This window comes from Propithecus coquereli, unplaced genomic scaffold (genome assembly GCF_000956105.1).
Source record: "Propithecus coquereli isolate 6110/MARCELLA unplaced genomic scaffold, Pcoq_1.0 Scaffold390, whole genome shotgun sequence".
Classification (NCBI taxonomy): domain Eukaryota; kingdom Metazoa; phylum Chordata; class Mammalia; order Primates; family Indriidae; genus Propithecus; species Propithecus coquereli.
Window position 1 is genome coordinate 279,627 of NW_012149619.1, and position 26,651 is coordinate 306,277.

The following is a 26,651-nucleotide window of genomic DNA, read 5'->3' on the forward strand; positions in this document are numbered from 1 at the left end:
AAGTTCTATCCATAAAGGAAGGGTCAGCAAACTTTTCTGTAAAGGGCAAAACAGTAAATATTCTAGGTTTTGCGAGCTATTGGGTCTCCGTTGCAATACGCAACTCTGCATTATACTACAAATGCAGCCATGGGCAATATGTAAAAGAATGGGTGCAGCTGTGTTTCAATAAAAGTTTATTTACAAAAACAGGTGGCAGGCCGGATTGGGCCCAGGGGCCATAGTTTGCTGACTATAGTAGGTGTATATGCGAAGGGGCGCCCTCACCCATGGGTAACAACTAAAGGGTGACCAAAGGCTCCTAGCCATATGGGGTAGAGCATGCACACACACACATGCACACACGTGTGTCCTCCTAGCCATAGGGGGTAGTGTACACAGACACACAGAGGCACGTACACACTCATGCACAGACTGCACAGAGCCACTTAGCTATGCCAGCCCAGTGACTAGCACAAACGTCACACTTCATATAATATATATGTATGTCTTTATTTATTTGATGAATGACAGGATGAATGGGGATAGAAGCATGTACCATGGCAGGGGAGCAGGATCGGGGTCCCTACAAATGGAAGATGATTGAAAATTCTCACCATATGGCTTGGTGGTTCTGTGCTTTTTATCTGAACAGCAATAGAGCTACTATGTTGGAGACTGTGATATATCACACAGAAGGATGAAGTCACTCCTGCCACAGCCTGGTTCCGCCAGAGCTGGGAATGGGACTAGCCTCTCCCACTTTCTCTGGGGAGGAAACGACATCGCCCCCCAGACCACTCTGGGCAGGTGAGACAGTAAGTGCAATGTAGCGAGGAAGGGCTTCGGCATTTTGCATTACAGGGAACTTTTTGTTCTCCAGGGTGTTTTCCTGGCCTTCATTTAGTTTTGCTCCCAGTCATACAAAATCAAAAAAAACCAAGAGCCTAACCTGTGTGTCCCAGTAGAGATATACCATTCACACCATTTAATAAAGCAAGTAGAAACTCGAAAGCCAGGTCACTTCCTGTTAGGAGATTCACTTGGGGACAGTGATGGTTGGAGGTGCATCTCTTCCCGTGTATGGGACAATGCTTCCCACAGCTTGTCCAGTGCAGTCTTAGGCAAGGAAGTTCTGGGCAGGCACGGAGCGGGCCAGGCGGCTGACAGAGCACTGGTGCTCCCCAACAGCCCCCGTGGTAGTGAGGTCTCCGAGGGCCCAGCACAGAGAGTGCCCCGTGTGCGGTCCTCACTTCTCCCCGGAAGCAGTGGGATTCTTGAAGACCTCGGCATCTTCTGGCTTAAGGGACCCCGAAAACTGCTTCAGATGCACGTCCTCAGGCTGAGCAGAGTGTCTGTCTCGGGCACTTGCATCTCTTAAAAGGGGAACCAAGGCAAAGTTCTTCCAGTTTCTCCCTGAAGCTGAAGGGTAAAATATCATTACTACTTTGGAGGCAGCAAAACAAACAAACATTTTCTTTTTGGCCTCAAAGGAGGCCCCGGCCTGCGAGCACTTCCTGAGGTACCAGGATCAGTGCAATGTCTTCTTTCCTCAGCTGTTTGAGGAGTCTCATCCACCCTCTTGGCCCCTTAAATACTCTTCCTCCACCCCACCCTGACTTGCTTGCGACCTCAAGAGAGTCCATCACTTGCCCCTCTCGGCCTCCATTTTCTCCCTGCTGGAGCGGGAGGGAGAGGAGTTCTCCACAGAGCAACGCTGGGCCTGCCCCGTGAGTGGCTCCACACTGATTCAGGTCAGGGTGATGAACACAAGCCAAAGAATCAGGATTTGGGGTCCAGACCCCACCAGGGCATAGCAGATTGGGAACAATGCCAAGGGAAGCAAAGGGACACTGGGCCTCGAATGGGGACCTCAAGTGTGGTCTGAAATCCCAGGAAGCTCCTGAGGAAGACCCAGTTGTCTTCCCCAGAGTCACCTCCGGCCTCTGGCCACCTCAGACAAGTGGCAGGGAGGTGGGAAGACTGTGCATGCACTCCTTTCATTTGCCACAGCCCTGGTCAGCCGAGCCCTCTGGTGGGCCACTTTGGGTCAGATCTCGCTGGAAAACCAGCCTAGACTCACACCTCCCAGCCTCAGCCCCTCTGCTGGTGTCCAACACTGGCCACATCTCAAAGGCACCACAATGCCAGAGGCTGGTCCTGTCGTGACTACTCCAGCTGAATTCTGCACTGGCCTGTCTGACACCAGGCGCCAACCGCTGAAGGACCATCCCTCTGGGAACCTGGGCGTAATAGCAGGAGGGCTCTGTGGGGACACAGGCCAGCTGGGATACTGTCTACTGGCTGGCAGTGGGGGACACCCAGCCTCAGGGACTACGTGGCCTGGCCCTGGTTCAAGGGCTTTCAAAGTCAGCACAGGACATCTGGTGCCCACTTCCCACAGTTCTGATGCCCAGAGCCCGTCACATCCTCCCACTCCCTCTTCTACTAACCCTTTTCTCCCCTGGCCTTTCTCTCATGCATCCCCCTTCCTCCCTTCCAATCACACACCGTGTTTGGTGAGGAGAGGAGAGGTCCTTGTCATCTGAATTATCTGACTATTCATTACTGGAATTTCTACTGTTACAAAGTTGAGTAAGAAAGCAAGATCCTCAGGCAATATTCACTAATTAATTATAAGCGTGAAATCAGGCAACCGCCAACTATCCTCCATCCCTGACCCAATTAAAACAGATGGGTGTATCCCTGCCACTGGCTCAATGTCTGTAGTAATATCACAGTGAATGTGCAATGTTGTAAACTGCCGACAATGTCATGCAAACATAATACAAATCAACCACAAAGTGAAACAGCAAATCTTGTCAAAGATGTGGGATTTCATGCAATCTATGAGATTGACACGGGAAAACTGCTAAAATCACATGCAACGCCATCTTCAAATACCTCTCCGACAAAGTTAGACCAGTTAACTATTGAAGAAGAGATAATCTATAAGTATTTTGATGCAACACAGGGAGTGCTTCTAATTAGACTCAGAAAAATCACATGTGTGCAGGAAGCCTGTGGAAAAATGGGTGAATACCTTGAGCAGTTTTCCAGAAATGAAGCTTTGATAAAAATAGACTTTCACTTCCAGCTATAATGGAGCATCTAGTACCGAGCTAGCCATCCTGCTATCAACACCCATAAAACTAGGCAAAATACACGCAGCAAATGTTTTTAGGCAAAGGACACCAGGCAGTGAAAAACTGCAACCCCTGAGAGAGTGAAATTCACAAGGTGAGCCCTGTGATGATCACACTGACTTTCAGCTTCTAGAGCGATTTCCCCAACTAGAGCACAGTGAGCTGCAGTCCAAGCAGAGTATGGAATTGCCTTTGAACTGAGGAGAAGGAAACCAGAGTTTGGGGCAGCTGAAGCAGGGGGAATGTGTAAGGCAGAGAACAGGAGAAGAGGAAGGAGTTAAGGGAGTAGAAGCCCAGAAATCTTTGGGGCAAGCGGGTTCCCCACAAGTCCTTGGCCAAGAGCTGAGCTGTGCTTGTTCATGGTGAGACTGCAGGAGGATTATTAGAAAGTGGCTGCCATGGGGTTGAAATTGGGACAGAGACATTAAGGGTTGAGCAGTACTGGGGGATACTGGAGGTCCAGCCCAGCCAGAGTGGAGAAACCTTGTTAACACCCTTAAACACTCTGAGGATCAAGGTAAGATACCAGAGGGACCCCACTTAGGAGTGAGAACCATGCCCTAGAGTAAGGATCATGCCCTAGAGCAAGGCCTACTCAAGGCCTACCCCAACAAAACCTAACACCAACCCCAGACAAGATCCTCAGTAGAGACAGGGTTTGGAGATTGTGTCCCCCAAGTTTGATGGGCTTGGAAAATGACTTAGGGTGTTTATAGATCTGCCATAATGAAGTTCAAAGCTAAGTCTACACAAGTTCAAGGTGATTTCATCAATAACTGAACTGCCAACTGAGCAAAAATTCAATATTCTTTAAAGGAAAGTAACAGAATCCAGAGTCTCTATAGTATATTATCTATAATGCCCAGTATACTATTTTAAAATACTAAATATGATTTAAAAATACTAAATATACAAAGAAACTATGTGGCCCATAGTCAGGAAAAATAGCAATCAATAGACACTGACCCCAAGACAGCCCAGATGTTGGATTTAACACACAGAGAATTTAAAGCAGCTATTACAAGTATGTTCAAAAGACTAAAAGAAAATATGGTCTTAATGAGGGATCGGCTAGGGAATCTCAGCAGAGAAATGAAAAATATAAAAAAGAAACAAATAGAAATTCTAAAATCAAAAAGCACTATACCTGAAGTGTAAAATTCAGTAGGCGGGCTTAACAGCAATTTGGAGATGGCTAAGGAAAGGGTCAGTGAACTTGAAGACAGATCAAGAGAAATTATCAAATTTGAGAAACAGAGAAAAAAACTTGAGGAAAAATGAACAAAGCCTCAGAGACCTATGGGATAATATCAGATGGTCTAACATATATGTAATTGGAGTCCCAAAAGGAGAAAATAGGGAGAATGAAGCAACGTATATATAGCTTTCCAGATTTAATTAAACATATTGATGTATAGATCCAAGAATTTCAGCAAACCTCAAGCAGGATAAAAACAAAGAAATTCATACCTAAACACACCTTAGTCAAACTGCTGAAAATCATAAAACAGAATATTTTGAAAGCAGCCAGAAGAAGAAAAGATATATATATTACATACCGGAGAACAACAATGCAAATAACGATGATTTCTCTTCAGAAACAAGGGAGGCCAGGAGACCATGGAGAAACAGAAAGTGTTGAAATTTAAAAAAAAACAACTGCTAGAACTCTATATCCAATGAAACAAACATGAGGGTAAAATAGACGTTTTCAAGTAAACAAAAGCTGATGTAAAACAAATCTATAGTGATAGAAGTTAAACAAATAGTGCCCTGGGATGGGGAGGGTCAAATTGGCTATGAAGGGACCCAAGGTACTTTCCTGCAGGATGGAAATGTTCTATATTTTGAGTTGGGTGGTGGTTGAGCATGTACGTTTGTAAAAATTTATAAAACTGCACATTTAAAATGTGTTCATTTTATATGTAAATTATTTAATATATCCAAATAAAGATGATTTTTAAGTTTATAAAATATAAAAATGAGCTTCTCTATGAAGCAGTATTAAATATGAAACATGGAGTATCATAATATCGGGTTAGTTGGTCTGAAAAATTATGTCCCTTCCCCCACCCTGTCTAAAAAGCCAAAAACAACTATTAACACTTGATTCATTCTTTGTTCAAGAATTAGTTCAAGGGTGACATCAGCAAAATGGCAAAGTAGATAGCTCCAAAACCCATCTCTTCACAAAAACATCAAAAAAACAAGCAGAAACTTCATACCCAACATTATCAGAACTCTGGGAAAGAGTTCCAGTTTCACAGTAACCAAGAAATTGCCAAATCAAGAAAAAAGCAACTTTAAAATGGTAGGGAGCTAAAGCTATAAAACTCATAGGAAAAAACATAGGGGAAAATCTTCATGACATTTAATTTGGCAGTGATTTTTTGGGTATGACACCAAAATAACAGGCAACAAAAGAAAAAATTAAGTAAATTGGAATTCATCAAAATTAAAAACTTTTGTGTGTTACAGAACTCCATCAAAAGAGTGAAAAGACAACCCACAGAATGGAAGAAAATATTGCAAATCACACATCTGATAGAGGATTAATATCCAGAATATATAAAAAACTCCTACGACTCAACTACAAATAAACAAACTGCCAAATTTAAAAATAGACAAAGGGCTTGAATAAGTATTTCTCCAAAGAATATCCACAAATAGCAAATATGCACGTGATAAGATGCTCACTATCATTTGGGGAAATGCAAATCAAAACCACGATGAGATATAGTACCACTTCACACACACTAGGATGTCTTTAATTTTAAAAAAAGAAAAGGAAAGAAAGAAAGAATGAACAAAGAAAAGAACAAGTGTTGGTGAGGATGTGGAAAAATTAGAAATCCCATGCACTGTTGGTGGGAATGTAAAATGGCGCAGCTGCTTTGGAGAACAGTTTGACAGTTCCTCAAAAAGTTAAACATAGAATTGTCATATGATCCAGCAATTCAATTCCTAGGCATAGACCCAAAATCGTTGAATGCAGGGAATCAAACCGTATCTTGTACACCAGTGATCGTAGCATTATTCACAATAGACAAAAAGGCAGAAACAACCCAAATGTCAATCAACAGATGAATGGACAAACAAAATGTGCTGTATCCATGCAATGGAATATTATTCAGTCAGACACAAAAGGACAAGCATTGCACGATTCCACCAATATGAGGTACATAGAATAGACAAATTCATAGAGACAGAAAACAGAATAGAAGTTACCAGGGGATGAGGGGAAGAAAGAACGGAGACTTACTGCTTAGTGGGTACAGAGTGTCAGTTTAGGATGATGAGAAAGTTCTGGAAATAGTGGTGATGGCTGCACAACAATGTCAATGTTGTATGCCATTGAATTGTATACTTAAAAATGGTTAAAATGACAAATTTCATGTGATACATACTTTACCACAATTTTTTAAAAACTAAAAACAAAGAATTAGTGTACGGTTGTAATTATAACTCAAAATTTGTTCAGAATAAACTATGTTTACTTCATTTTAAATAAATGTTCTTTAGACCTTTAATTCAATGTTTATTGTTAAATGTTTACCAATAACTGTTAAATGACTTTCTTTCTGATGGTCATTTTCCTCTCCCCCTCCCCTCCTCTCCGCGGTGCCCGCACGTGTCCATGAGAGGTCAGTGTTCACGTGTGCCTGTGCGTGTCCATACGGCCTCCCAGAGCCATGAGGTGATGTGCACTCCTGGGGTGTGGGGGACAGGCCAGGGAGGCAGGTTAGCCCGCGTGAGCTGGCCACCCCAGGTGGCTGGATGTGGGCTGAGCTGCCTCCCCTGGGGCACTGGGGACAGGAGCCTGGGCCAGCTGCTGGCACAGTGGCTTGCACGGGCTTGCTGAGCAGTCAGCCATGACGGCATGTGCAAGGTACACGCAAGTGCCCGTGACTGAGTGTGTGCATGCAGCTGCCATCAGGGGCTGTTACGGAGCCCTGGGGTAGGGGTGGGGACGGGGCGTGAGGGAGCCTGCAAGGAGTGGGGGATCCACAAGGCTCCACCTGCCCAACCTCAGACCACCAGCCTCCGTGCCACAGCACCCGCCCCTCACGCCTCACCTCTGCCTGGCCGCAGGGAGAAGCTCAGGGTGCGCTTGACGCCCTCGCAGTTGCCCGGGTCTTCATTGATGATGCCCACATTGGTGTTCCAGGTGGTCCAGTTCACCTCATCCACTCTGCAGGGTGAGGGGATGGGGAGCAGGGAGCTGGCAGGCTGGGAGCCATGCCCCGAGTCCCAGGCCAAGGGCTCAGCCCCACGGGCCAATCCTGAGACGCCCATAGAGCAGGATGGAGGCCCAGCTGGCGGGGAAGCGCCTACAGAGCCTTGCTTTTTGGACACCAGTCCTGAAGATGTGTTCTCTGACCACACCATGGAGCCCAGGGACTTTAAGTATTCGGTTCCTGGTTCTGACCCCACTCATTAGGTGATCCTTTCTGGACACCTCAAATTTTCCAATATTTAATGTCTGCATCCCGCCAGCCGAGATCTAAGGTGGGTCCCCTGTGCCCACAGCTGAGCCCTGGAGCTCTCCAAGCTTTCATTCCTGCCTGGGCATTACCTGAAGCACCACCTGTAGTCGTCCTTGCCGTCAGGTGTGTACCCCACCTGCAGCAGCTTGCCCGAGCGGAAGGCCTTCCGCATGCACTTCAAGAAGCTCTTCTCCGTGTCCAGGATGGTGATGGCTCTCTACGGGAAGGCAGGAAAGGCAGGGGCCGAGGGCTCGTGCAGGGGCAACCCTGGCTGCTGGTGCTGGCTGCCAGGACCAGCCCTGCCAGGGTCTCTCCCAGCCCCAGACTCCTCCGAGCTGGACCTCCAGTGCCTTCTGCCCTAGGTTTGTTTCCATAGCCTAGTGGGGACACACTCCACGAAAGGAGCACAGCCTGTCCAGCCTCAGACCTGTCCAGGCACGGCTGGTGCCTGCTGGGTCTGGGCAGGGCAGCCTGAGGAGGGACATGGAGTGTCCCAGCCCCTTCCCTGAGGGGCAACATAGGGCAGTGGTTAAGAGCAGGGCCTTAGAGTGAGACCGCCTGGGCCGGATCCTGGCTCTGCTGCTTACTAACTGTGTGGCCTTGAATACAGACATCTAAACCCTCTATGCCTCAGCGTCTTTATCCAAAAACAGGATAGTAATAGAATCTACTTCACTGGACTGTTGCAAGGATTCAGTGAGATCGGGTAAGACACTTCAAACAGTACCTATCATGGAGTACGTGCTACTTAATGGGAATGATACCTTTGTTATTGTTGGCTGCGGAGGTAGAAATGGCCTACGTGGCACAAAAAGGTAGCCCCCCATCTCCTTCCCCGTGGGACCCTTGGCTGCTCGGCCCCCTGGCTGCTCACCCCACCAAGCGACCCACCTGCAGCTTCCAGATGTTCTTGCTCTCCTGTGCGATCTTGTTGACAGTCTCGCCCATGAGGGCGATGAGCATGTTGAGCAGGAGGATGTAGGTGAGAATCACGTAGGCCAGTAGGAGGATGATGAAGACAGCCTTGAAGTCGTAGTTCTCAGTGAACTCCAGATCACCCATGCCGATGGTGAACTTGAACAGCTCCAGACACGTGGAGTACAGGCTGTTGTAGGAGCTGTCGGATGGCCTGCAGCTATGCCCCCGCCCCTTGTGCAATGTGGACTCAGTCGACACGGAGTCGTTCTTCCCGTCCTCGATCAGTGTCACCACCGCTATGGGGCGCAGGGAAGGAGGAGTGCAGCTGGATGAAAGCCAAGACCCCAGGTGCCCTGACATACATCCCCACTACCCCAGGATGGGTCTGCAGCAGGCATGAAGCTCAGTCAAATGGTGCTTTTGTGGGAATTTTTTAAAGCACCCCTTCTTGAAAACTATCAAAAAGTTGTCATAATACACTGTTTTGTTATAAGAACTTTATCAACATCTGCTAGAAAAAATGTTAAAATGAACATACAAATCTATATGTATAATATGAATACAGCCACCTTTGTGCAGTGCACAACATGCTTAACCTTACATGTCAGCCCTGGTTCCATACCCACTTTGTCAGTCACACTCTGTCTGCCTGGGTCCCTTAGAGGTCCACACCAGAACCATGGATTCTGAGTAGCTCAAAGCAGAATGGCCTATTCCCACATTCTGCACTCTTTTGGGGAAAGTATAGTCCAGAGCCTGAGATCTTCTGTAGAAATTGTGCACCATGGTAGTAACAGTATCCACTAACCCTCCTAGCCAAGTCCCTACGGATATGCAGGATCTTCAGATCCAGGTGCCACAGCCCCCACCTACCAGCTCCCTCCTAGTCACAGCTGCCCACCCCTCCAAGATAGAGATTCCAAAACAAACTTCAGTGTGGGGACAGGGAAGGGTGTACCATGCAAACCACATAATTGCAGGACTTGGATGAGGATCAAAGCAGAGCCATGTCCTCAAAAAATGTTGTGGATGTGTCTAAAGAGCACAGGAGCCAGCGTGAAGGGGCTTCCAATGACTAAATCTCAGACAACTTGAGTATCAAAATAAATGATGATAGTAAGGATTATAACCCATTTAACAAAGTGAAAATCCATGGGAAAAAAAAAGAATCCATGAGGCCATTCTGGTACAAATACATAAATAGATATAGGGGGATGGAAAGCTCTTTCTCATAATAGAATGTCAGCCAATAAGGTGGAAGGAACGATGGAGTCACAAAATCAGCATTTGGCCACCATGATCAGATTAAGTGATTCAGTAGGATTCATCAATGGATGCTCTAACTATTGGGTGAAAGTCTGAATGAGAAACAGGATATTTATGTAGTCTCAAATCATCTCCTCACAAATGACTTATCGATTACAAAGGGAAAGATAGCAACTTTACAATGGAAAAATCTGGCAGATACACCAAAACCAAGTAATCAAAGTTAACATTACCAGAAATGAGACAAACAAACTTCTTGTGACTCCTGATAAAATGCAATGAAGAAGACGCACATCATTTCCTTGATAGTCTGGCTAAAAATGCATACCCGAATAAAATCATGAGGATACATCAGGATACACCCAAGTTGAGAAACATTGCACAAAGCAACTAGCCTTTACTCATAAAAAAGGTCACAAAAGACAAGGGAAGACTGAGGAACTGCTCTAGATTAAAGGAGACTCAAGGGGTGTGACACAACAGGTTGTAAAACATGCTCCAGGATGTTCCTGAGACATTATTCTTAGGACAATTGGTGGAATTCGAGGGAGGGCTATAGATTAGCTAAGAGTGTGTATCAATGTTACTTTCGTGATTTTGATCATTGTATTGTGTTTATGTAAGAGAATGTTCTTTCTTTTAGGAAATACACTGTGAAGTAGCTAGTGTTTCCTGTTTGCAACTTACTCTCAGTCTTTTTAAAGTGCAGGGTACATGTGTGTCTGTGCGTGTGTGTGCATGTGTGTATAGGAGGAGAGAAAGTGATACAAACGTGGTAAAATTTGGAGAATCTGGGTAAAGAGTATAGAGAAGTTATTTGTACTATTCTTACAACTTTCCTGTAAGCCTGAAATAATGTAGAAATAAAAAGTTTTTTTAAAACCTGAGCCAAAATGCAGCTATACTTCAGGCAAGCAGCACTTCCTACCTGAAAAGTTACTTAAAACATTTTATGAATCACATTTACAAGTTCTCGGGGTCACGTTGGTGTGTCCTTTGTCCATCCACTCTGCAGGTGCGTGTCACCTGCAGACAGGTACCTGCCTACCCTACCTGGCTCCTCCTCACCCAGCCCCTGGCAGAGTCCTCAGGAAGTCGAGGGGAGCAGGAGTCCTGCCCTCCCACCAGCCCTGCCCAAGCCGGTTACCTGTGGAAAACCCAAACAAGAAAACGACGTAGACAAACATGAAACGACACAGGTCTCTCAGGATCATCTGCAGGAGAAAGCAGGTATATCAGAGCCAAGGCCAGGCCCAGGGAGGAGCTAAGGGAAGGGCCAGGACTGCAACAGCCTGGGGGTTGATCAGGGGAACATTCAGGAGAGTTTGGGTTGGTGGTTTTCAGCTCAGGTGTCATGAGGGAGTCATCCACACCTCCCCCCACAGCCTTTGTTCTGGCCAGGAGCAGGGGGGCACCAGGGGGGTTGGTATGCACAGGGATCAGTGTCAGGGGACCCCCCCACACCTGGATCAAGGCTAGATCTCCTGGGTCTTGGGAAATGGGCTGGGAGCTAAGCCAGCACCTCCCCTGACAATGCAGAGATCAGGGACAGAGCTTGTGGGACAGTCTCACATACCTCTGAGGCAAGCGGGGCTCTGAGGGGCTCCCACTGGGGTACAGGGCACCAACCTTCTCGATCATGACAGCATAGATGCCCATCTGCTGGAAGCCGCGGGTGTAGTAGAGCATGTTGATCCAACCCAAGGCCAGGGAGAACACCATGGAAGCCACGTACTCCTTCCGGTGGCTGAAGTACAGCACCACGGTCCCCAGCATGAACAGTGACTGTACAAAGCTGAGGAAGGAGGGACAGGAAGCTCTGTCTCTGGGCACCAGGGAGGCCTGGCGCCCCCAGGCTGCTTGGGCCTCTCCTCAGAGGCCCAGACTTAGTCTATGGTAGTAGCTAGGACTGGGCTGCCCTGCCGCCTTTTGCCCAGGTAGCAGGGGCTCCTTCAGAGAGCAAGCTCACACCCAAGGGGCAAAAATTGGCTCAGAGCCGGTACAAAATCTTATTCTTTTATGTATAAAGCACAGATTTAAATATAAAAGATATATAGTATACTTATGGCATTAAAATTTCAAAGGGGGGATTAGAAAAACATGTCTAAAAAGGCAATAATTTTAAAAGGTTGAGAAACACCACTTCAGCCCCAACAAACTTCCTGCCCAGTCCCCAGGAATAAGAGCCTCACTGGACATCAGATAACCTAGAAGCCCTAGGCCAGGGAGCAGGGGGAGGCCATGCTCTCCTGAAAAACCACTGGGAGTGTCTGCTGATCATGCCCTCGAAAAGAGCAGAGCCAGGGAAAATGTCCCTCAGCCCCTTAGTCCAGTGGAGGGTATCCAAGTAGGGGCCCTGGACAGAGGGGAGGACAGCTGGATGATCCTATCACAGGGTCTGCTCAATGGCCCCTTGTTCACTGTGGCATCCTCCAGAAAGCCCCCCTGGCTGCATTTACACGGTAGAGCATACTGACCACCTTGCCTCCCATTTGTGTCAGGGAACCCAGCAAGAAGCCAACATTGTGCTGCTGGGAGTCTGTTGAAAAATGGTGTCAATAAACTGGCTCAATTAGAGTCTGTTTTCTAGTTCTGCTGCAATGAAAAAACATTGCTCAGCATTTGTGGAACCCCAGGCCAAAATGAGAACTGATGCCAGTTGAAATAGGTAAAAGGTTATCTCTGGCAACAAACGGGGTCCCCCCACATGAATTGGGGGAGTTGGAAAACAATGAACAATGGAAAGTGACTTAGCAGACACAAGAAAGCGAAACCTGAAGCCAGCATGGGGGAAAGCTGAGAATCGATTCTTGGAATCAAGGAACTTCAGAAGGTCTCCCAGAGGGGAGGCAACGAAGGGCCTACAATAAGGAACAACAGAGATTTTGTCTCCAAAGTAGATAAAACAGAGGGTCTCTGGATCGAGGTCCATCCAGAACCATTGAAAGTATTGGTATTTTGCCAAAAAACAGGGAGATTTTGTGATTGTATATAATCCAGATTATAGAAAGCCCTCTTTCCTAACTCATCTCTCAGAAAACTTGCAACCAGATGTCTTCTCTCCAAGTAGAAGATTGAGAAAATGCTCTCTGTGAAATCTGATAACCCCAAGAAGAAAGATCCTCATAGACTGACTTCAGGAATTATTCAATAAATGGTTTATCTAGATCAGCCTATAGTGAAGCAAAAAATTGATAAGCCCCATCCAGCCCCACTTCTCAGTCCTCCACTCTAATCATAAGTAGATGCCAAGGATTCCCAGATATTCTGAGGGAAGGGCTCTAACACAAAAGAGAAAAAACAAACAAACAAATGGGAAACAACAACTTGGAGAAAAGAAAAAATAGGCAAAAAGAAGAAAAACTTCTAAAAAGCTATCTTAATGGTCTCAGAGAGACAAAAGACGATATTGTATCCATGAAACAAGAATAGAGTACTATAAATAAAGAATGAAGAGAATTTTTTAAAGCCTTTAGAAATTAAAAGCATGATATCAAAAATGATAAACTCAATAGAAAGTTTAGAAATTAAAGTTGATTTGAACCTCCCAAAATGTAGAGACAAATATAATGAGATTGAACACAAGTGAGAAAACATAAGAAAACTAGTTCAGGGCTAGTTCAAGAGGTTCAATATATGAATCACAGGGTTTCTAGAAGAGTGATTGAGAAATAATTCAAGAAAATATCCCAAAACTAAAGGACATAAATTTTCAGATTGAAAGAGCCCACTAAGTGCTTAGAAGATTGGATAAAAATAATCCCATATAAAAATGCATCATTAAGTTTCAGAATACTAGGGGCATAAAGAAGATACAAAGAGAAAAATCAAAACAGATCTTAAAAGAGGATCCAGAATCAGAGTGGTTTCATCTATAATATTGGAAGCTAAGAAACAGTGGAAAAATATCTTTGAGTTTTTTAAAGAATTTTATACCCAACCAAACTATCAACTGAATGTGATGATATAACAAAGATATTCTCAGACACACAAGATTTAAATGAAATTTTACTCCCCCCTTCCCCACTATGTGTCTTCTCTCTTTGGTTCAAGATGTCCTCCTCCAAAACAAAGAAGTAAACCAGGAAAGAGGAAGACATTTGGTTCAGAAAATAAGAGATCCAAGTCAGGAGAAAAGTGAAAGGGATCTCCAAGATGTTAGTGAAGGAATGATGCCTGTACACATTGGAGCGATGTGATTCAAGATTCAGGCACACTGAAAGCTGTCATCACTCTGCCCTCTACCATTATACCCTCGTTTTTCATCAGATGAAAATACTGAAGGATGTGCTCAAATAAAACAAGGGGGAAAACCAAGAAACAGGAAGGTATGAAAAAGAGACAGGAACTCTAACCTAGGGGGAAAGCAATGAGAATTCCAAGGCTGGCAGCAAAGAGAAGTTCCAGTATGACAGCTGAGCAGCAGGCCTAGAGAACAACCAGCCCAGTTAGAAAGAGAAGACAGGGCTACAAGAAGAAATCACTTAATAAAAAAAAAGGAGTGGGGGAAAATCTGATAATGCAATTTATGTGACTGATTTTGAGGGAAATTATACTGAGAGATTTGGGGAGGTGTGGGAAGAATTAGCAACAAGCACAAAGAAAACTAAACAAGTGAAAAACAAGGTAATTATTAACTTCAGAAGAAACAAAAAAAGAAAAGGAATATTATAGAATATTGTGAAGCTCAACTGTCAATATTCACAGAGGCATACGAATGTAAATACTGAATACTGGTTAAAACAAAAAATTATTCCATAACCACATAGTAAGATTCCAGCTCATTTTCTAAAGAAAGGGGGTTCCCTGTGACATCCACATTGTTCTATAACTGTTTTTGCTCATCTGTCTCCTCCTAAAGCAGTGGCTCTCAACCAGGAGTGATTCTGGCATCCCCTCCTCAAATGGGGGCCTTTGGGCAATATCTGGAGACATTTTTGATTGTTAAGACTAAGTGATGGGGAGAGCTACAGGCATCTAGTAGTAGAGGCCAGGGATGCTGCTAAATATTCTACAATGCACAGAGCAGCCCCTCCACCACCACAAGTAAGAATTATCCAGTCTAAAATGTACTTGGTACTACAGAAAAAAGAAATGTGCAAGTAAGACAACCCCTTGCACCAGTGCTTAGGAGACAGTGACAGTAAGCTGAAAGGAAACCCACTTCAGGAAATGGGGGCTGACACGCAAGGACAAAGCCTGCATGTGTGTGTGGGATCATCTCCTCCTCTGTTGTCCATGGGGGTCCCTGACACTCCTGGGACAGCAGGTGTTCACGAGGGCTGTGGGGGCAGCTGGACTCCTATGGCAGTGGGACTGTAAAGGCGCCTCCACCTCCACCTCTCCCATCACCTTGCTCCCAGCCAAGGGGAGCTCTGGCCTGCGGCGACATTGTCTGGGAGCAGCAAAGCACTGCGAGGACATTCCGCTTGGCACCTGGAGGCTGCCGCTTTGAGGAATTAGGCCCCACAGAGGGGCCTCGTTGCAAATGTCCCTATAATAATGCATTGTCTCTGTGTGTCTCTCTCCTGATAGAGGCTGTGCCTTCTGGGCAGGGGCTGGGTGCTAATCACAGAGCTAGTACCAAGCTTGTACCAAGCTTGAGGAACCCGGCTTTAAAGATTGGAAATTCCTTGAAGGCAGGAGCCATGTCTATTTCATCTCAGTGTCCCAGTGCCAGCCCAGTAAATGGCAGATGGATAGACAAATGGATGGAAAGGTGAACAAGGGTACATCTAACTCAGGCTCTAAGTCACATGAGCCCAGGGCACAATTTGTCAATCCCCAGCACTGGGTGCATATCTGGCACAGCGTAGACCCTCAGTACTCATTCAGCCAACAAATACTTACTGAATGCCTTCCATCATTCCTTCACTGAGGTCCTACCATGTGCCAGGCCCAGCGTAAGTGAGAGAATGAGTAAGAACTGATTGCTGTCTCCTCAGGACCGGGCCAAAAGAGGTACAAGGATCAAAGTGTCACTTACAAAAGCATCTCGCTGTAGCTGTCCACAAACAAGGCCTTCACGGATGGCCGCCTCTGCAGGAAATACTGAATCTGCAGGTAAACAGACCAAGTCACATCCCAGGCAATGTTAGATGTCGCCAAATGGTGAGCACCTGGAACGCTTTCTAAAGGGCGCCACCATGGGGCAGTGGCGTGCGCTGAAGCAGAGGTTATGAAAAGAGTGAAACAGCCCGGGTCAAGCCAATGGGGTGATGTTAGGTGGTCAGAGAGATTTTTTAAAATACAGAGTGGATTTACAACTATACCTAGAAGTAAAGACAGGAAAGAAAATCACCAAAATGTTATCAATTGCTATGAATAAGTGATGGGATTGGGCAATTTTTTTCTTCTTTTGAATTGGTGCTTCTTTGTTTTCATAATTTTAAGTAAGCATTAGAGTAAAAGTTCTCTTAACCAGCCTCCACTGAACTCACTCACCCGATGAACCATTGCGAGGCCCTCACCAGGACACCCACAGGCCTCTGCTCCCTCCCCCGGGTCAGTCCTGCCTCTGCCAGGAGTGCTTTTATGGCTTTGTACTTTATTACAATGTAAATTATGAGTGTGAAAAAAAAGACAGTTGTTTCTGTGAAGACAAAGTCCAGTGACTTGGAAAGACTCCATAAAGGGAAGCCAAAAAAAAAAAAAAACTGGGTATAGCATAAACCCAAAAGATTGGGGGTTTAAATAATCACAATTATCTCAAATTCTTCATTCAGATCTCTTTGTACACATCTAAGTTCTAGTTCCTCCTTAAAGAAGCTGAAACTAGAAATTATAGATGATACATTACAGGTATGGTTTTTGCAAGAGAGATGATGTAAAATTCCAAACAGTGGTCCCACAAAGACAAGACTGCTCCTACATTAGAAAATGGCCAAGGATCATGTACATGTGAATTTTCAGTTAAAATAAATGATTTCTGTTAAAATAAAATGATTCCAGTATACATGTAGATTTACTTCATTGTTCTGAGCTTTAACAGACTATTTTGATTAATTAAACAACTACCAGTCGTGATCCCTTAAGAGGCTTCCACTCTACTTCTACAATTATGTATTACATGCTCACCGGGAAGAGCCCTGCTTGTCTGTTTGCAAGCTTGACTACCCTGGTCTGTGGGCATGCACTGGGCAGTCACGCTCCCACACACACACCAGCTGTGAATGCCTCAAATCATTTTATTTTAACTCAAAAGTCATATATGCACAATCCTGGGCTGTTTTTCTAATGTGGAAATAAGCTTGTCCTTGAATGCGGGACCACTGTTTGGGATTTTACATCACCTTTCTTGCAAAAGCCGTACCTATAATACATCATCTATGATTGCGGTGTATCTGATGAATAAAAAAGTGAGTGAGCAGTGAGTGCTTCTCTTAGCTTTTTGTCTTGGTGATAAGGGAAACTCACAGAGTGGGAAGGAATGCTTACCCCTCGGAAAAAGAAGTAGACTCCCCCTGCCACAGACAGAATTTCTCCAGTGACTCGGAAATAGTCTTCGACGGTGTTTTTCATCTTAAACGGAGGCTGTGAGATGCAGAGAAGTGGGTGATGCCATTTACTTACTAATTCATTCATTCAACAAACATTTACCAGGTACCAAGCTCTGTGATTAGCACCCAGCCCCTGCCCAGAAGGCACAGCCTCTATCAAGAGAGAAACACACAGAGACGATGCATTATTATAGGGACATTTGCAACGAGGCCCCTCTGTGGGGCCTAATTCCTCAAAGCAGCAGCCTCCAGGTGCCAAGCGGAATGTCCTCGCAGTGCTGTGCTGCTCCCAGACAATGTCGCCGCAGGCCAGAGCTCCCCTTGGCTGGGAGCAAGGTGATGGGAGAGGTGGAAGTGGAGGAGCCTTTACAGTCCCACTGCCATAGGAGTCCTGCTGCCCCCACAGCCCTCGTGAACACCTGCTGTCCCAGGAGTGTCAGGGACCCCCATGGACAACAGAGGAAGAGACGATCCCATACACACATGGAGGCTTTGTCCTTGCGTGTCAGCCCCCATTTCCTGAAGTGGGTTTCCTTTCAGCTTACTATCACTGTCTCCTAAGCACTGGTGCAAGGAGTTGTCTTACTAGCACATTTCTTTTTTCTGTTAAAATGAAGTCATTCTACGGTCTTCATAGGTGGATAGGAATCAGGTTTCACCTAAATATGAAGTGGAGTTTTTAAAACCAAATTTACAAGCAAGATGCCCTGGAAATAAAGGCAGCAAGTTAAGTGCCCTGGGTCTGGAAAGAGAAGGACCCAATTCAGGAATTCCATGGAGTACATGGCTCCTGGCAGAGGAAAAATTCTGGTCTTAGGCTGATTTTACAGATGGCCCAGGGCCTGGCACAGAAGGAGTGCTCAGAAGTGTAAGTCCAGAGAATGCGTAATGAGCGAGCGGGTGAATAAAAGAGGGCAGGCCAGCAAGATGGCGGAGGGCTCAGGGCTCATACCACCCCCTCTCCCTGCAGACACCCAGGCCAGGGCCAAGCTGCTTCCTCTGCCCTAATTCCTGCTTGCTTTCTAACCGAGCACTCCCCTCTGCCACCAGGGACCTCAATGACCACATGGTCAGCCTCCCCAGACCTCAAGGCTAAAGGAAAGGGGCTGAGGACCATCACCAGGACAGCCTGAGAGGGAAGCTGAGCACAGGGACGGCAGGCTCTCCAGGTGATCTTTCTGTAGCTCCAGCAAGCTGCGGAAAAGTCCAGGGCAGGGCCTGGGCCTGGGATCCAGTGGGGCTTATGGGAATTCTACATCCCCGCCCCCCCCCACCCCTGACCGAGGCCTGAGCCTCTGGCCGCACCAAGCCATCCACAGGCCTGTGGTAGGCGACAACGGTGAAGATGATCATATACAAGCAGTAGGCGGAGAAGTTGAAGTAGAAGATGCGCTTGACAAATCTGTCCCACTTGTCCTGCAGGAGTCGGTTCAGCGGCTCCACCAAGAGCATGTCGTGGCGGTTCTAGAGGGAGCAAAGAGAAGTGAGGCTCGCTCCCCCCACCAGGAACCGCCTTGCACGCCCACACCAGCCTGTGGCGCTGCTCACGTCCTCGTCACCAGGACAGCCCCTGCCTGACCATGCCTCGGCCGGAGGAGGAGGTCTGAACCAGCTCTGCCGCAAATCGCTGAGTGAGCCACCCTCTTGGCTTCAGTGTCCCTTTGGGTGCAGTGAATGGCGGGGACTTGGACAAGCCCTAAGTGCTCACTGAAGGGCCCACAGTATTGAGCCACACGCTTCGCCCGCTATCTCCAATCACTCCCTCGTGAGAGCCCGCCTCCTCCTCATTCCCGCCATGGAAAGAAGCCGGCTCAGGCAGGACCTGGCGTGGGGCTGCTCGGCAGCGGCTGAGGGCAGGCAGGGAAGAGCCCCTGGCTTCCTCGCTTCTCACATTTCCAGCCCTGGGTGGGGCAGAGGTGGCGATTACCGATGCATGAGTAGTGGGTGACCCCAGGGTCTGGATTCCATCATGCTTTGGGGCAAAAGTCTCTTATCCAGGGACTTTGTTAAAGTTCAAGTGTTGCCAGGGCACGGTGGCTCACGCCTGTAATCCTAGCACTCTGGGAGGCCAAGGTGGGCGGATCGTTTGAGCTCAGGAGTTCGAGACCAGCCTGAGCAAGAGCGAGACCCCGTCTCTACTAAAAAAATAGAAAGAAATTATCTGGAAAACTAAAAATATATAGAAAAATTAGCCAGGCATGGTGGCGCATGCCTGTAGTCCCAGCTACTAGGGAGGCTGAGGCAGTAGGATGGCTTGAGCCCAGGAGTCTGAGGTTGCTGTGAGCTAGGCTGAAGCCATGGCACTCCAGCCCAGGCAACAGAGCAAGACTCTGTCTCAAAAAAAAAAAAAAAAGTTCAAGTGTCCCTGGGATAGATGACCTGAAATCAGATCATCCTGGCCTCTCTCAGGCCATTGAGCCCAACCCCCAGCTCGAGCGTGAGCTCCCTCGATGAGGTCCCCATTCAGTGTCATCTTGAACACCTCTCTACCACCTGAGAAGCCTCTGGAGATGCACAAACCGCGGGGAACATCTATTCCTCAGCGTTACACTGGTCCTCTCTGCTTCCCACCATGGTCCCAGCTCTGCCCAAGGAGCCCCAGGACAAGTCCACACTCCTAGCCCCTGAGAGCTTTCGGAGACATGGAGGCAGCAGTGGTAGCTCCAGAGCCTCCTTTCTCCAGGCCAAACACCAAAGTTCTTTTTGAGGCTGTTTCCTATCTGGGCTACTCCTCCCAGAACCTTTGCATCCGGGGCTCTGAGTCAGAGGCCCAGATTCGGCCCCGGTGGGGTTGACGGAGCAGAGTAGACCAGGCCTCTCCTCACCTGAACACCTCCTGTAAATGTGCCCCTGACCTACGAGACATACGCAGCCCCTCATCACCGACAGCACAGACTCCAGCCCAAAAGTCTGCCTTAGAAGCCCAGAGCATCACCTTGGAAAGAAGGGGCAGGTAAGGTGGCCTTTCAAAGCAGTGGTGGCAGGATGGGCTGTTCAATAAGTCACACTGAGACCTTTATTTGGAGCCAAATGACTTAGTAAGATGCCTACCTCACACCTACACAAAAACAAATTCTAGATAATTGAAGTGCCAAACATAAAATACCTGTTAGGGAGCTAAAAAAAAAAAAAAAAATACGGAAGGATATGTGTGTGATCTTGAAGTGGAAAAGGTCCTCTCGAGCAAGACACAAGTCACGGATGCTACAAAAGAAAAAGGCTCACCCATTTGACCCTATCAAAATGCAAACCTTTTATAAGCAAATGGTGCCATAAATGAAGTTAAAAGGCAGGAGACAGACTGAGAGAAAAGAGAATATTTGCAACATATGCCACAGAGGAAGGATCAATCCACCCTGTAACGACAGCGTCTACAACCAAACACGATGAGACGAACCGTCCCAGGAGAAGTCGCACAGGACAACCCATAGGAAATCTACCAAAGAAATACGAAAGATCAAAAAACACAAATAAATGCTCAGCCTCACAGTGATCAAGAAAACGAGAGTTAAGACATTAATGAGATAGCATTTTTGGCTCCGTTGATTTAAAGTAGTTTTACAAAAAGATTGCTAATATCCAGGTTGGCAAGGATATGGGCAAAGACGTACCCACAGGGTAGGCATGTGTGTCCATTCAGTAGCATTCAAATATTAAGTGAACATACTTTTTGATTTAGCAATTCCAATTCCAGGTAGCCTTCCTTGAAAAACTCCCAATCCCATGCCAAGTGGCCTGCAGTATTGTAGTAGCAAAAACTGGAAATAAGCCAAATGTCATCCTATGGCCACTTACTCCCCATCCCTACTATGGAATACTATGTGGCAATTTTTTTAATGGGGCAGACCTATCGTACTGATATAAAACTATCTACAAGACATGCCGTTAAGTGAAAAACCAGGTTCTTCTACATTATGTATAGCATGATGCCATTTCTGTAAACAAAATGAAATTATACATTTTTAAATGATATTAAAGTAGGGTCCCTTTTGTCTATGTACCTCTGAGATGTTCCAATCTTTATGGGGCCATAATCACATACTGTCAGTATGCTTAGGGAAAACATTCAGTGGGAACGAAAGGGAAGAGGAGGCTGCGGGGCCTGGCCCAGGCAGTAGGATTGCACTGATGGGAGGACAAGGGGAGCCGGGCCAGGGGCTGGGGCTGGAGTGTGATGGCCCCGAAGTACTCCCTGGCTGTGTCCCAGCCCTGCCACTCACGGGGGTCTCACTGCTGCTGTAGGCAATCACCTCCAGCACCGAGTTCTTCTCGCAGGTGTCGATGCAGGACAGGTCGTAGAGCGAGGAGTGCACAGGCCCGTAGGCCCACTCGGTGAACTTCCTGGACAGGTGCCTGCACTCAGGCTCCTGGATCTCCCTCTGGAGAATGTAGGCCAAGACCTGCCACCGGGGAACAGGAGCCCATTAGAGGCCAGCCTGGGGCCGAGCCACAAGGAGCACCCCTATGTCAGCCACCAGCTCTGCTTGGAGAATAACTCTGCTTCCCAGCCCTGCCCCAGGTAAGCCCCTACCTGACCACCATCCTGACCACCATCAGCATCAACCCACCACTGCCTCTGACTCCACCTGCAGCCACGTCGGGCCCACCGCCCCATCACACCAGGGCCCCTAGCTCTACCATATCACAGCGAAGGACAGTGGTGTCCATTCTAGAAAACCTCAAGCCAGGAGGACATAAATAGAAAATCTGAGAAATGAAACCAATATCATAAAGCCAAGCTCTTCATCCTAAGGGGCTCATCTGAGAAGGGGCAGGCTTCCAAAATCCCCTGGGCCTGGGACACCCCCTCCCCTCCAATTCCCAGCAGCCCCAACCCCACCATCGGCCTCCTGTGGTTCCTGATTTCACTTGGGCCTGCCCTACCTCACACTCTCCCCTTAGGACCTCCCGGTCACCCAAAATTCCTGCCTTCCATGGACAAACACCAGCAGCTTCTTTTTCTGTTTCACCCTAGCTTGACCCCCTGCCGCCCCAGGCCCCAGCAGCCCACCCCCACCCCATATCTTGTTGCCAATGCTCAGAGTTGGAAATCAGAAGTCCTGTGCTCTGCCCAGCTGCTCCCAATTTCTCTGACGTAGTCTAACAGACCTGCAAGCTGGTGTGACAGAATCAGAGTCCCACATGCACTGTGGCAGCCAAGCCAGGCACCCGTAGTGAGGTGGGCCGTCCTCTCCCGCAACACCGTCTCGAGTCACACTCCCAGCCTGGGCCAAAGCCTCCTCCTACCCCGATCTTCCCGCTGCCAGCGGCCAGGGCCAGTGGTGTCATGCCCTTCTTGTTGGTGAGCTCCTCCAGCTTCAGCGTAGGGTGGAGTTTGGCCCCCAGGATCAGAATCTCGTTGTACATGGTTGTCACAAACTTGGTGTTGTCGACCGTGTTGTCGGCCACCTCCACCAGTGCATGCAGCACCGTGTTGCCCCCGGAGTCCCTGGCACTAATGTCAGCTGGCTGCCAGGAGTTCTGCAGCAGGAACTTCACGATGGCCAGCTGGTTGGTGCATGCGGCCAGGGAGAGGGGCAGCTCACCTGCAGCCAACACAGGGGCCTTGGGAGTGAACCACCAGGCCTCCAGCCCCCTCTGCCTCTGGCCCAAATCTCCCTTAGCAAACGCCAAAAAGCCAAGTGTCTGACACATGGTCTCCCTACCAAAGTAAAAGCCAGGCCGCCCTTTGGTGTTCTTAAAGAAATCTCCGTTGGCCGCAGCCTGGACGTCTGCTCCATTCTCCACCAGGAGGGTCACCAGCGCCATGTTCCGCCTCTCAATGGCAATGTGCAGTGCCGTCTGGCCTACAGAGGACACATGGCGCTGGCTATGTGGTCACAGTCCTGCGGGGTTGCCCGGACAGGTGCTGGGGAGGAGCCTGGGCAGTCAGCAGCTGCTACAGGAGGACCTGGGCAGAAAGTGCCTGGCTGACCCCCACTGCAGGGGGCCAGGCCAGGATCCCCCAAGAGGACTCTGGGAGGTCCTGAAGCAGGAATAGAGACCCTGGGAATAGGAGATACCATATTGGAAGGCAGAGGAGTCAAAATAACCCAGGAATTTTGCAAAGAACAGTAGCAGAGGGGCCAGAGGCTATGACTTCCAGGGAGGGACCACCAAGCTCACAGGAGGATGCAGGGACCTCGCGGGCCAAGGGAGGAGAGAGCAAATGAGGAAGGCAGGGACCATCGGAACCAGGAGAAATCAAACCAGCCAATGGGAGAGGCAGGGACCCCCAGGACCAGGAGCCACCAACACAGCGGCTGGGACAGGAAGTAGGGAACTCAGAGCAGAAAGGAGGCCCCAGGCAGGACCATGCCCTCCTGGTTCCAGGCAGCTGAGCCATGCCCGACCCCACTGCCCTCTCACCCTTGTAGTAGCTGTCCGTGTAGCAGGCATTGACAAACTCCCGCAGGCTGTCCGTCTGCCGGGCGATCTCCAGCAGCAGGGGGATGGTGTCGTTCTGCCCGTCGTGCAGGTTGAGCATGGCTTTCAGCAGACAGGTCTTCCCTGTCTCGGGGTCTGAATGACAAAGGCAGAGTCAGAGCAGGGATGGGGCCGGGGCCCTCCCAGGAACCCAGCCGTCCCAGGGACACCTTTGAACTCGCTGTCGGTGAGCTGCTTCTTGCTCTTCTGCAGGAAGAGGGGCAGGCTCTCCAGCTCCTGGCAGTTATTCTGAGCGACGGCTTCGAAGATCCTCCTGCGATCATACAGCTTGAGGATCTTCTCGGCGCCAGCAGGGACAGAGTCCTGGGACAGCTGCCTGCAGGCCACAAAATACCCTCCTCTTGTGCCCTGGTCTCTGCTCGACCCTGCTGCCTTCAGAGCTTGTCAGGGAAACACAGCTAAACTCCAAGGTAGACCAGAAGGGGAAAAAACATGATACAAAAACCACCCCTCAATCCAGGTGACTTTCCGGGAAGCCAACATAACAGGGGACAGTGGGGCACATGTGTCCCCTGTCTGTAAACACCATCTAGAAAGTCTTCACCAGCACCACCACCTCCTTCACCCAGAGCCCTCGCTTCTCTGCCTGCGGGGGAACTGGGGCTCAAGAGGCCATACCCCGGTGGGGGCTGGAGGCAAGGGTTTGGCTCCTGCTAAGGGAAAAGGAGTCCTTCAGCTCCCCAAGACAGCCAGCCTGTGGGCCCTCCCTGCCCTGCTGTTTCATACTCACTGTCCAAAAGCCTCCTGGCCTTGAGCTTTTGCACATAAAGTCCAAGTGTTTGGGGCTGGTGAGCATTCCAGGCCTGGACACCGAGAGGTCAGCCGGCAGCTGGGGTTAGTGCATGCACCAGCCTCTGTGACCATGTGTCCTGTGAGATCGTCTGAGTGCAGACCCTGGACCAGACCACCTCGAAGGACCCCAGCACCCTGGCTCTATGACTTTAGCCCAGACGCCAACCACCATGTGGCATCTCCTGGCAGGGAGGGGGCTCCAGATGCAGACTCACCTGGCACAGGTGGGGCCATCCCCATGCCGCTGGACGATGACAACTGGGCTGACTGTGATGGTCGGGCAGGAGGCCAGCTCGCCTTCCTCATAAGAGCCGTCCATGGAGGACTTCTCCTCCGAGTCGCCCTTCCCAAAGAGCCTGGTGCGCTTCTTGGCCGTGGAGAAGTGGAGCTTGGCTGGAGGTGGCTTGGAGTCAGGGTCTCCATCCAGGGGGTCTGGGCAGAAGTCTTGTTGGAGTGGGTCCTCAGACTCCCCCAAGTCTGAGCTACCCCATTTCTTCATCCTTGCGGGATCCTCTGTGGCCCAATATGCAGCCTGCAGGCAGCCACCGAGTCGGGTTTGTTCCCAACTTAAGGACTACACCCTTAGCCCCTACCTGCCCTCCTTGCTAAGAGCGAGGTAAAGCAGGGCACCCCAAGCGCCAACTGGCTGTTGCTCCCACCCCCCAGAACTGAAGCTTTCAGCACAGCACCTCCCACTCAGGGGCCCCGGGGACCGGCAGGCCTAGCGGTGCTCGGGCTGTTTCCATGATTGCCGACATTAGCAGACTTGGGGCACTCGGGTTAGACTGATCCCTCCCCTTCTCTGGGCCTCAGTTGCCTCATCTGCAGAGTGAGGATGATAACCACTGCTTTGCCTCCCTCCCAAGATCCGAACAAGGGAAACAACGGGGGTGGCCATCGCTGGCTGCATTCAGGAAATAACTCGTGATGAGGATGGCTCAGCCCCTCAGACAAGCACTGTGTCCTCTGCTCACAGTGACCAGCTGAGACCAACACATCCACACTCTGCCCTGCAGGATCCTCCTCTGCCGTGTGTCCACCTGCCATCAGCCACGTGCACGGCCTGCCTTTCCTCTGCAACTTGGCAGCCATTTGGTTTGCACAGGGTTGTGGGCTTTTTTCTTGCACTTGTTATCATTCTTGTGAAATTAGTATATTTCAAGCACCCTGGCCCTGAACTTTTAGGCTTTAAGTGATCTGGGGCTGTTGGGCCTTTTAAGCCTAAACCTAGAGGGAGGCTGGCAGCGGGAGCAGCACGTGTCTGCACACAAGTGCTGGAACTGTTTTCTGCTGCCTTCCAAGCCATATTTCCTCTGTCCCCTCCTCCTGGCTGGGCATGCCCCATCCCTGGTGCCCAGGGCCGTCCCACCCATTCCATCTCGTGGCCTTTGTCCCATGGTGCCTCCACCTGGGGTGCTTTTTTCTGCATCTGCCCTTGGCCAAATCCACCTTTCAGATGCTACCCGCCTCGGGATCCAGCAGTGACACCGCCTCCTTCATAAAGCCCCCTAATCCCTGCACTGGTCAAGCTCCCTTCCCCATCCAGAGTGGCCCAGCTCACTGACCATCCACCCCTCATGGCCCTCTTGGCGGTCCACATGTGGTCTAGCAATTTCTATCTGTCACTGCTGTGTCTTCCCCATACCCTGGGACCTCCTCCCAGGCAGAGGCCCTGCCTGATCCGTCTCTCTGTGACAAAGCTGTGCTGGGCACCATGGGGGCAATGATCAGATACAGACCCTTCTACATCCTGTTTCCATGGGAAATTAGGGAAATAAATGTTCCAGCAGTGGCCGGTTTCCAGAAAATAGCCACCGAAGGAGTGGGAGGCTTCTCAAGTCCTGCATTTTTGAGTGAAAATTCAGGCCGTGAAAATCGAGCACACATGGCCAGGCCATGGCAGTAAATCAGCTACGGTCTGACGCCAGATCCATGAGAAAAAAAAATGAAGCAGCCTCATCACCCCACATCCTGCCAACAGGACAGACAGCTAACTGCAGACCCATGTGCCTTCCTGCCTGTCCATCTGCTCTCAGCCGGGCCTGAGTCTTTCTCTGATTCACCTGACAGGGGGACCCCCTGCAGCAGGAAGTATTCCCAGCCACAGAAACCCCCAT

General features: G+C 48.8%; 1 protein-coding gene across 2 annotated transcripts; it reads right to left on the minus strand.

The window, feature by feature from the left end:
- Positions 1-1,006: 1,006 nt before the first annotated feature.
- TRPV1 (transient receptor potential cation channel, subfamily V, member 1) lies at positions 1,007-25,498 on the minus strand. Of its 2 annotated transcripts, XM_012652590.1 has the most exons (15): positions 24,750-25,498; positions 23,892-24,058; positions 23,665-23,817; positions 22,962-23,102; positions 22,543-22,841; positions 21,516-21,695; positions 18,601-18,759; positions 17,234-17,329; positions 15,783-15,853; positions 11,426-11,591; positions 10,944-11,010; positions 8,504-8,826; positions 7,702-7,829; positions 7,202-7,317; positions 1,007-1,401 (listed from the first exon to the last, which is right to left on the minus strand). In XM_012652590.1, exons 1-15 carry the CDS (start codon positions 25,031-25,033, stop codon positions 1,229-1,231), a joined length of 2,523 nt encoding a protein of 840 aa, XP_012508044.1. In that variant the 5' UTR covers positions 25,034-25,498; the 3' UTR covers positions 1,007-1,228. The 2 variants fall into 2 exon arrangements, with proteins under 2 accessions (XP_012508044.1, XP_012508045.1); XM_012652591.1 differs by lacking the exon at positions 21,516-21,695 and having other exon boundaries at positions 24,750-25,033.
- Positions 25,499-26,651: the final 1,153 nt, after the last annotated feature.